The sequence below is a fragment of the Vanessa cardui genome, chromosome 23, assembly GCF_905220365.1.
Source record: "Vanessa cardui chromosome 23, ilVanCard2.1, whole genome shotgun sequence".
NCBI lineage: Eukaryota > Metazoa > Arthropoda > Insecta > Lepidoptera > Nymphalidae > Vanessa > Vanessa cardui.
Window position 1 is genome coordinate 2623891 of NC_061145.1, and position 12548 is coordinate 2636438.

Genomic DNA, 12548 nt, shown 5'->3' on the forward strand with positions numbered 1-12548 from the left:
AACCTTACTAATTAATTCACGAGTGTATTATTATACTTCGTATTAAATAAAATCCAGTTAAATAACATCATGTAAAACAGAGAGCAAAAATCTTTGCTTACTATAAAGAACTGTCAAAACATCGTTCCATTTTTGAAGCGTTCTATTTAACAAGATTAATTTAAAATCCTAGACGTGTCACAATTATGTTGCCACTGTAAAAAATATATATTTATTTATTTATTCAGCCAAAATGGTGCCATGATGACAAATATATTTTTGATATTTTTTCGTAAGGCTATGTGACACACATCAGATATTATTCTGCCAAACATCAATAACTAGACTTAAAATGACTTTACTATTACTAGTTGATTTAGTATGTTTTCTATTTCCCAATAATACCAATAACTTTATTACCAATAGACCAAAATTAATAGCTCAGATGTTTTACTTGGACACCTCGACGATGATTTTCAAGACTTTTTTTTTATTTATACCTAACAAGGTATAGGCAAAAACCGCATGCAATAAGGTAATAAAAATTAACAATTAAGTACACGAATAAGTAACAATAAAAAGTATACCTACACTAAGGCTAATTATAAGAAAATTACAAGGTAATAATAATTATTGAAATATTCATTTAAATGGCAAGTCTTGGACCATTATCTAAGGTACTGGTGAGAAACCCTAGGAAATCTCTTTAAAATCTTTATTCGGAGAAAAAGACACCAGAACTTGGCTGGCTAACGAGCGTTTATTGTATTTTTTTTTTATTTATTGGAACTAAATATATGGACTGTCTTTTAAAACAAACACAAGGTGAGTTATACTAGAGTGCTTTTTAGTGATTTTATGTATTTAACAAATAATGCAAGCCAATTAAACAGATATTATTTGAACCCAAGACCTCGGAACAAACTGATCGAGGCATGTGATAGCGCACTAATAGGCACTATATTATTTATAATCGATTGAATTATTGTTGAATTAATAAGGAAAGTATTTCATTGTTTATGGACATTAAGTAAGTTGAATTTTTAAATTTGGTTATTTATTTTGTTATCTGGTTAAAATTGTTTCACATTGAATTATTTAATAAGTTGAGGACAATAATCAAGACATATAATAAAATCGTAAAAGGTCGGTGTGTGTAAATGGAAGTTAATAAAAAAACCTAGGAGATAACTTATTAGGAGAACTTTATATACGCAATAGAACCCAAAACAATGATTTTTAGAATTTTTGTCTGTTTGTTTGTTCGCGCTAATATCAAAAACGGCTTAACCTAATTGAATGCGGTTTACACGATTGCATTGCGGTTGGCTGAAATTAACATTTAGAACTAAATATATTTGAATCGTTTCTCGATTCTTATATGAGTTTGTCGTTTTGGTAAATGAAGTGTGTTGAGTTTGAAGAGGGCTGGAGTTAGTTTAACAGGACGCCCAAGACACGTAACATCTTAGTTCCTAATGCTTGAGGCGCGTTGACGATGTAAGGCTTAGTATGTTTTATTTTTTTAATATTAGTAGACAGACGTGTAAAGGGCCACCTGATGGTAAGTGTTTACCACAGCCTACAGGCTCACATAGGAAACGCGCGACCAAACTTGGGAGTTAAAATGTTAATATGTCCCTTGTGCCTGTAGTTACACTGGCTCACTCAATATATTTCTGCTTGGTTATAGAATATAAAGAGCTGAGGTGGCCCAATGCTTAGAACGCGTACATCTTAACCGATGATTGCGGGTTCAAACCCAGGCAAGCACGTCTATCTTTATGTACTTAATTTATGTTTATAATTCATCTCGTGCTAGGCGGTGAAGGAAGACATCGTGAGGAAACCTGCCTGTCTGAGTTCATCGAAATTCTGCCACATGTGTATTCCACCAACCCGCATTGGAACAGCGTGGTGGAATATGTTCCAAACCTTACTTTTTACCTTTTTTTATAGAATATGTAATAGTAAGTAAGTAAGTAAATCTTTATTTGGGACATAAATATTTGACAAACATTGAAGACAAGAAACAAAATATAATAAGACTATAATATAAACAGGTACAAAAAAATAACATAAAAAACTAAAACAAAACCAAAGCATAAAAAATATGCAAAACATACTTAGAACCAAAGACTTAATTAAAAAAATAATAGTAACAAAAATAAAAAGTACTGCAGCTTATGTCCCAAAAAGGTATGCCACTCAGCATAACCTAGGAAATACCTAGAAACTGGTTTTCAGTGGCAGCCTTTTCATCCATGACGTGCAGTGACAAAACTAATTTCTAAAATTTAGTACTAAAATGGCAATCAATTCATAATAAGCGCTACCTTATCAAACAAACTTGCATAAAGTCCGCATCTATGGGCAATGATGTATGTACTTGTTGGTCTCCAAATTTTAAATAAAAAAGAAAAAAACATTATTGGTACCGGTAAAAGTACTAGCTGTATACATATTGCAGTATAGATATCAAATGAAACTAATTTAAAAAGTTATTAGCATCTCTTATTGCATCTTTCAAAAGCGCAACGTGCAACAATACTGTGACACTCATTTGCAGAGCGCAGCTGCTTTCGCCCACTTGTCGAAGCTATTAAAAAATTTTGCAGCTCAAGCCGCATGAAACAGCTAGTTCAGAAATTGTACGGAACAATGTGTGATAAATAAAACGGGAGCCATTAATTCGCGTATCTTAAACAATGCGACTTGTATATTGTGCGACGCGGGCGGTAGCTTCACAAACAATCGGATTTAAATATAAAAATGTATTTAAGTATTAATTGCGATCGCCAAGCCATTATTTATGTTTGATAACAGTCCTAAAGGGGGATTAATTTTTAATCTTTTTAAATGAAGTCAAATTTAAAAATCCTTATTCAATAAATAAATATTATACTTGTTTCGATAATCAAAATTCTACCACAGATTCGGAATTTCACAGAAGAACTTGAGGAGAATTTGTTTTTCAATTTTTTTATTTGTATTTTTTTTAAATAACAATATTTAAAAAAAATACAAATACAAAAATATGAATAAAAAATTTGGAGGCGATTATCATCTCATTCCCAAGGTGTGCAATCAACTATGATGTCATTATTGTTGTAATGTCCTTTAACAAACAAACGCTAATATTGATTATTTTAAGTTTTATCATTATAAATATTCAACTATTCTGAATTTAAGAATATAATTCAAAGTAATCATTGTAATTAATTGTAAGGTAATATATATTAAAAAAAATAATATCCACTTGGTGTTAGAGCTTTGTTTGCGTGAGTGAGCCAGTGTAACAAGCATTACGGACATAACTTAGTTCCAAATTTGGCGAAATGGCGATGTTAATTTTGCTTACAGCACTAATGTTTATGGTGTAAACTATTATTATATAACGCATTTTTTAATGTTCACTTAAAAAGCTTTAATAAAATGTTTAACGTTACTTTAGGTAACAACGTGCCAAGAGTCAAGTACACTTGGACTAGTTCTCAGCTGCTGTTGTAGAGCGACTCAACGGTACTCAGTTTTTGGCAGACGACCTATCTCTTTGAGAATTATGTTGACGGAACACAAAACATATTCAGAATTCAGAATATTTGAAACCTAATAACAGCTTGTAATATCATTGAAGAGAAGGTTTGGATCATATCCTTACCATTATCCATACGACGCTGTTTCTATGCGGTTTGATGGAATTGTGCCGTATATGCACATAGGTATTAAAGTAAACAGTTAGTAAAGTTACATAATATTCTATGACTAAAATATTTCACATCTGTGTATCTCACATTCTTTGGAATATATCATGTATAAAATTCGAAGCATTGCATATGTAAAACAGAGTGTCTATCAAGTGCGTCACAGTCCGTATAATTGTACCGTCTCGTTAATAAATCGTGAACCATTAGTGACTTTCATTATCCTCAACATCAGCCCAGCAACAGAATAAACATCTGGCACAATTTCTGTGAAGTAAGTCACATGCAGGTTTCCTCACCTGGCCTGGGATTGAACCAGCAATCATTGGTGATCAAGATGCTCACGGTCTAACCACTGGGCCACCTCGGCTCATTTCATTTGAAACCTAGGCAGGCATTATTATCAAGTACCGAATATATAATTAATATATAGTACCGAATTTGTGTTTCATTAATCATGCTCCGAGGCGTCGAAAACTATTATCATGAAACCTGCATGTGATGGATTAAATTAGGTCCAAGCCGCTTCAAAAATAGGGGAGGGGGTCGTTTCAGACCAGTACTGCTACATTTTACTATTAGTGCCAAGTAGTACGACACAATTCATATACAAAAGCATACAGCTATAATCGCTATTATTTTTTTTTTATGAGTTAGGTGGCAAACGAGCAGGAGGCTCACCTGATTGAAGGTGACTACCACCGCCCATGGACATCTGCTTTTTTACTAATTTTACGAATGTATTCAGTTATATGAAATTACAAATTATTACATTTGCATATTACTTTTACATAAGAAATATATAAAGATTGATGACTTTGGCGTACTTCATTTGGATGTGATTGGTTTTATGAGTCTTGTCGACGCTACATATAAGTTGTGTTGTACGTAGCTTACAAATATGAATTACTAACTGTGCCTGCGACTTCAAATGTAACAAAAAAAATATTGTTGTTGCTTAAGTTATTCCTTATTATATCAGCTAATTGCCAGTGAAAAACACGTCAAAATGGGCGCAGCCCTTCCAGAGATTAGTCTGAACAAACAGACAGACATACATATAGGCAAAAAAAAAAAATTGTATCTGTACCGTGTAAACATACAAATGCGCTTAGTAAAAGGCGCATTTATTTTAAACATTTTAATATATTATAAACAGACATATCAATTTTATTATATCCTACCTATATTATAATGCGCAATTTTCTGAAGATGGATGTATTTATGTTTGCTACTCTTTAACGAAAAAACTACTGAACGAATTTGCGTTAAATTTTACAGTAATATAGGTTATACATCAAAATAACACTAGGGCACAATTAATAACAATTAAAGTAATTTGGTCATAATAAATATCAAGTACTCGTGCGATGCAGGGCGGGTCTAGTGCATATAAATTACAAATATTACTTGGTAGTAGCACTTTGTGCAAGTCCATCTGGGTGGGCACACCCACCAGATATTAAATGCACAATGGACATAACATCTTGAAAGGTGAGTGAGCCAGTGTAACTACAGGCACAAGGGACATAACATCTTAGGTCCCAAGGTTGGTGGCACATTGACGATGTAAGGAATAGTTAATATTTCTTATAGCGTCATTGTCTATGGGTGATAGTGACCACTTTCCATCAGGTGGCCCATATGCTCATCCGCCAACCTATACCAAAAGAAATCTTAGTGTTACTGGTGCATTGGTAAATAGTGATTGAATTGATGCAATTACACTTTACAAAAAATCTTGTGAAATCCAAAGATGACTTTACCATCAGGTAAGCTGTTTTTTCATGACTCTTTATAAAATACACAAAAGGTAGGCATTTAACTACGAAAATAACTCACTAGATCAATGTGTTGCGCCACATTATGCCTATAACGATTTGTTTATGCTCCATAAAGAAAGGTCAATTTGTGTTAAAACGCAACGATAAACAATTGAACACTACCTCTTTGTAATTTTAGTCTGATACACAGGTCATATTGAAAAGGTCATTGATTGAATGATTGATTGATGAGAAATTATGAAAATTAAAAATGTCTAATTCATGCATCTCGACCGCGTGGAAAGGTGGCAAGAATGCTAGCGGCATTTCCCCGTTGAATCGCATAAAATAAACTAATAAATAATACTAGGTTTAATTCATATTTGTATATATTTAAGCATTTAATGTTATTAATTCTTCTTCTATGTTGGAATAAATAAAGTGTTACATTACAATAGTAACCCTAACCTTCAATATGGTGTTATGACATTTGATTCTATATCATAATTTATATCACATTATTATTGCATATTATGAATATAGCTATTGAATTTACTTTATTATATACAATTATTATTGTAATTAATTGATCAATAATTTGTAAAACTGTAATTAATATTATTTTATACGGCATAGCATTTAATACTGGCATGTAACACTATTTTAAAAATGATTGAGCTGTCATTAAAAAACAATTGGACGATAGCGTGGGATTGTAAAAAAAGATAGAGAGGTTGGAGCATCATTGTAAAACGATAATCCCGAACTACTGAAATTACGAAAGCTTTATTATAGAGCCGCTGGTGGTAAGCAGTCACCATATGATGTTATGTTCCTTATAGTACACTAGCTAACTCTATTTTAAGCCGGCATGGCGAAGGCGGATTGTTCAACTTATTCTTGCTGACTGTACTTGTCGTCTTTGCGTTTTGACTTCAATTCCACTTACCTTCATGAGTATTCATATAGCGTTACCGTATTATTGAAAAACAACGAATACAAGTATTGTTTTAAGGTAAAGTATACGTTTGTAAGTATTATTCATATTTGTATATAGTTTTGCATAAAGTGAGCAATCTAGTAAATGTTAATTGCTGTACTAATATTATAGCTCTTTCTGTTTATTTGTCTATGTGTCACTTTTCCTAGTTTCCACTGAACCAAAAATGATTAAAAAAAAAGGAATAGGATACATAAACACATACTCTTTATATCCCTTACAACCCCTAAAATGGCTGAAGCCGCACGCGACAACTTCTTTTATGTGTATATCTACTAGCAAACCCGACGCGTTGTGTGGCTTCATTATACGTTGAATTATATTGATATTTACCCAAAAACCCTTTCCGAAACACGTTGAATATAATTGCATAAATTTCATGGCAAATTAATTTAAATAAAAATATGTAAAATATATCGTCACAGGTTCTTGATACTCGACGATGGAAACCTATTAAACGAAATTTCGTCATGAAAGTAATGATAATAACATATAAATTATAAACTTTCAAAACTAATAAAATTGGTTCATACATTTCAAAATCTATATACATATAATATTATAAATGTGAAACCAAATCTGTCTCTCTGTCTGGCTGTCGCTCTTTCACGACCAAACCAATGAATTAAATTTGATGAAATTTGGTGAGAAGCAAACTTGAACTCCAAAAAAGGACATATGCTTTTTTGCCTAACATATGATAACCGGCCCCTAAAAGGCGAACGAAGCCACACAAATAGTACTTAATATATTCAATACGCTTTAAGATATATTAACAGTTCCTTGCATCATCAATGCGCCACTAACATTGGGAGCTGAGATGGTATATAAGGGACTTCTAGTTACACTGGTTCACTCACCTTTAAAATTGGAACACAAGAAATAAGTACGTATTGTTGTTAGCCGTTAGTAATGAGTTGATGATCCCTACCCAAGCGGGTGCTGATTGGTGGTAGAATATGTGATTTTTGATTTCTTTTTCCTAATGTAAATATTTCTTTTTTGTATATTCAAATGGTAATTCAATACTTTTAATTGCACTTCTTACGCTGCAAATATTTTAGTGTCTTATGTGCCTGTGCCTGTGTATAATGTCCATACGAGGATATTCAATTATTTAAATTTGAAATTTCCACACACATTCATTCCATTCATATTTCATTCAATTCATTTTTAGATAGGGTACAGGTTGAAATACCCTTCGATTGTTAAAAGATTATTTTTCCTTATTTTAAAATATAAATTGGAAAAAAGCTCGTAAAAATGCCACTGCTGGGCCATTGGTTAGACATGAAGGCTTCAAATTACACCACGCTGTTCCAGTGCGGTTAGATGGATAAACATCTACTACACTACATCCGACATATACAATTCACCTTACAAAAGAGCCCACGATGAATTATAAGCAAAAGCAAACCCATGATTTAGTGGTGCTTGTCTGGTGTTGAACTCGCAGTGTTCGTTAAAATTCGCTTCTTCTATAAGACTATATCAGCTTCTCAATAATATATACTAGAAAAGAAATAACGTGTATATCTTTAATACATGTAAGTATTATGTTTACTCACCTAAAAGAAGATGGCCTGAAAAAATCTTCAAACTGTTCAAGGTAAAGTTATTTATTCTCTTAACAACATACATTTGTATATTTAAATTTAGGCATTACATCAGGCTTCGTAACTACACAATAATTATCTAAGAATAAATATTTTATTTACAAATCATTCGTTTAAACTATCAACTCGATTCAACTTTATATAACACTTATTTGGCACAATAATGGCTTTGAAATCACGAAACTACATTTCAACAATATAAGTGAATATTGAATGGTACACGATCAATGTTCATTTGGTCCACACAAAGAAATATTAAGAATAAACTGTTCGTATATGAAAGCACTTCAGAAAATCCATTTTGGCTTATTCAACAATTTTATGAATAAACTTCACGCGATAAAAATTTTCTATACAAAACTATATCAATCACACGAAACTCTCTGGAAAATCATAATCCACACTCTTAGACTTTTGGAAGCCGACGACGCAATCAACTTTTATCTTTTGGTAAGACACAAACTTTTTATTAGGGTCGCCCTCCACACTCCTCGCTTTCGCACTATTTATTAAAACACTACGCCTCAGCGATCCGTGGTTACGAGTCGCCTGTTCCAATTCAATATCCAACCTATTTTTACCACTAATATTGGAATGTCCTATAAATTTTGCGGTATCCCCGAACTCCCTGGTCTTATCTTCTGATTCGAGCATACTGCCTTCACTTTTCATTCTAGTAATGACCTTTGTCTTTGGATTGGAACAAACCGGTGCCGATTGCTGTCGAACAAATCGTTTGCTTGTGAACATTCTATCGAAAAATCTATTGGGTTTAGGCGTTGCTTCCTTGTCATCTTTGCTATCTGCTTCTGTGTCGCTTCTATCCAAACTACTTCTGTGTGTGAAAAGCTTTTTAAGACTGTTTGTTGTCCTCGATAAACTGCTGCTAGTCGTGGAACCATTCGTTACCGTTCTATGAGCTCGTCTATTTTGGGTTCTTTCCGAAGATCTCTTGTAGCAGATGCATACTTTACAGAAGCCAATACGAAACTTAGAAGACATGAGGTTATATAAGATAGGATTAATAGCGGAGTTTATGTACAGCATGATTCTAGAGAAATAAAGTAAATTGTACCACTTTTCTGGACTAATATTGTCCGATAGTTCGGATGGCGTTATAATAATCCAAAGAGCGAGTACTCTATACGGCATTAAACAGAGGAAGAAGCATAGAACTACTGTACCAAGCATCAGGATAACTTGCTTTCTCGCTCTAGTGTTATAAGGATCTACAGTCTTATTCAGAACTACTTTAGAAGCGGCTGTTATTAAATTCTTAGCTATAACCGTATACAGAACAATAAGGATAATTAAAGGGAGGAGATAGAGGATTATGATGACCATAACAAAGAAGGTGATTTGCCAGAAAGTGACGGCTTGAGTGAGACATTGGTATGAAGTTCCATCTTGTCTCGTCACGGTGTGCATCTCAGCTATTGCCAGGATTGGACTGAAAAGAAGAAAAATTGCCGATAAAAAACATGCCCCGTTTTACACTATTGAACGACGTAATGATCGCATCTGTCAATACTGAATACAATCAGTATGTATTTAGATTTAGGACTATTTGCTTTTTAAAAAATAATATAATTATACAATTCAGTAGATGAGTCCATAACGTCGTTATACATCTAGTCCTGTACACGTAATAAAGTAAATAAATTTAATTAAACAAGATTAAATCCGCAAAAATATATAAAGAAAATAAAGACAGAAAAAAGTTGATTAAGGTTTTAAATGTAAATGACAGGTGTGTTGACATAACATAATTTAAATAAATTAGAAAAAAAAAGTGTGCAAAGAAGCTTGTGGTAAATAAAATTGTGCCCAGAAGACATATAAGCATTACGTACATAAGCCATATACATATATCAAAGTATGTACGAACCTTGTCTCACAAAGGGTTTTTTTTTCGGTTAAATATTCAAAGCTTTTTAGAAAATGTCCGTATTTCATGCTCCTGGAATTATTTGAAAGAATAAACCAACACTTCCGCCGAGTCATTTTATCGGCGAAGTGTAACACAAAACGCAGTTCACTTTTACTGTCGCTGATGTAAAAGTACGGTGATTATGATCTACTGATACACAGATTAATTTATTGTTATAGAACGAACATTATTTTAATTAGCTACTTTTAATACTAAAGAGGTTTTAGTTCATTTGTGGTTAATATCTATTGTATAGACAATGTGCTGTGTGATGTTGTTAAGCTTTGTGCTGGTAGTTAGTATTATTTACTAGCTGTCGCCCGCGACATTGCTCGCGTTTAAGGTTGGTTGTGATAGGCAAAAAAAAAATGCCTATGTTTGGAGTTCAATTTTGCTTCATGCCAAATTTCGTCAAGTTAGGTTCAGTGGATTGGATGTTAAAGAGTGAGATACAGACAGACAGAGTTACTTTCAGATTTATATATTAGTATAGATAACGATCAGATCCAAATTTAATGTTTTTAAATTGCACTGTTGACGCTGCAAATATTTAGAAATGGAACTGGGGAGTGCCTGCGTTTAATGTCCATTGATTTCCAGTCCAGGGTTTAGTTCCCTAAACATACGAGGATGTTATCTATAATGGCTTTTTGACCGAATTTTAAATCATTGGTTCAATTGTTTTGGGTGTACATGTAAGATCCCATCCGTAGGTAGGTAAAGCTGGTAGATAGTAAGAGTATAAGGGATCTGCAGAACCATTCCAATTACCGCTATAACTAATTAATTAAAGTAATTATTTGTGTCATACGAAATTACAACAAAACTTAAAACCCTCGAATGCATATTAATAGTAGTTATTTTAATAGTTTGAATTATTATGTTAACAAAATTATTTGTTTCGGTAATTTCTAGATGGGGATTATCCGGACGTAAAAATATCTAAACTTTTTGTTACTTTTCTTAATATATATGATGATGTCTTTATGTATTACAGGATTCAATATAAATTTTAAGTACCAATATAATTTGTCTCCTTAAAAGACTATGTTAATGTATGTTTATGGCTAAGTTAGAAGCGACAAAGTAACTTATTTTTCATAATTTCCATCGTAGTATTGTACTTTATTAATAAGGAATTACGAAATCAATTCAATTTCATAAAGTGATATTATAAACAGGGGACAGTAGCCCGTATGGTAGTAACCATTAGTGTATAAATAATAAATTATTTTATTAAAGACAAGATAAATTGATATCAGCATAGCACGCTACATGAGATGGCTGAAAATTCAATAGGAAGCAATTTATTCTAAGCCATTTGTTCAAGAGCAAGAGAAAAATGTGCCAACTGCCAATGTGCCAATGTAATATTGGCCGACGTTCTATCAGAAGCACATTACCAGTAGCGCCATCTATTATTTACGGACTGAACCAATATCACGGAGAGTAACGACTCGACGACTTTACACAGAGTAAATATAATTTTGTGGTTTTGTAGAACGACATTTTTTTATAACGCTTTGGTTTTTTAATCAAATTGTCTTGCACTTTAATGACTAAGATAATATAAAAAAATTCAACATCATGGAAACATAAAATAATGTTTTGACCTATAGTTTATTACTCTGAACAGTAATTAATTAAGAAACCCATTTTACTTTTTAAAACTTATTTATAATAAAAGTTTTTGTAACTGTATCCCGTTCTATGTTGGCATCAATAATTGCTCGTCTGCTAGAATCGTAATCTGTTTCATTAAAAAAGTACCTAACTATGTAACCTTCCTTCATTTTTCATTTTTTTTATTGATCGCACCGGAAATATCTGAGACAACGCGTAACTATACAAAATCTCCTATAACATAGAATACAAATGATACAAATTTACATGAAACCGTTTCGGGTCAAAAACCCTTTACGTTTCGTTTTACAAAATGTTTCTTAACAAATTTATTGATTTTATTACAACATGCTATGCGCTTAGGGACGAAATAATTATAAAATTAATTAAAACGGAAACAACAATCTTAAGAGAGCATTCGATTTTTAAATCTAATCTAATTACGTTAAATTATATAGAAATACAAAAAATAAATAGGTAGCTATTTAGTGGGAAATATTTGGAACTGATATGGTAACTTTATTATCTGTTATTATGTGTCTGAACTCATAAAGTTATGGTATTATTATACACATACATGATATGAATCATTGCCGCCATTGGGAAGAACTCGTTAGATAACAACGATGACATATCTGTACAAAATTTATTTGCTCGAAAAAAAAAAATAGGTTTCATTTTAATCGAGATTTTGTTTTTTCTATGTCTGTTACCTAGAAAGGAAAATTGTAACATGGAAAATATATTAGCAATTACTCATCGCAATATCATACCTCGTATATGACATTCTAGATAATTTTAAATAACGATTAAATATTTGTTTATTTCGATATCGTTTGAGAGCGATTTTATACTATCTGCTATATATCCGCTGAGTTTCTCCTCGGTAGAATCTACTTTCCGAACCTTAATTGTTTATAAATGGCGATTCAA

At 32.3% G+C, this 12548-nt stretch overlaps 1 protein-coding gene across 2 annotated transcripts in view; it reads right to left on the reverse strand.

Annotated features, from left to right (window-relative positions):
• The window catches only part of LOC124539695 (thyrotropin-releasing hormone receptor), a 126006-nt gene that overhangs the window by 8576 nt on the left and 104882 nt on the right, over window positions 1–12548 (reverse strand). Inside the window, exon 4 of one of the 2 annotated variants that reach the window (XM_047117024.1) lies at window positions 8050–9512. The exons of the other annotated variant lie outside the window; for it this stretch is intronic. Coding sequence (XP_046972980.1) covers window positions 8432–9512 — 1081 coding nt within the window. The 3' untranslated portion in view covers window positions 8050–8431. Of the gene's footprint in view, window positions 1–8049; window positions 9513–12548 lie in introns of those variants that run through there. 2 annotated transcript variants of the gene reach the window in all.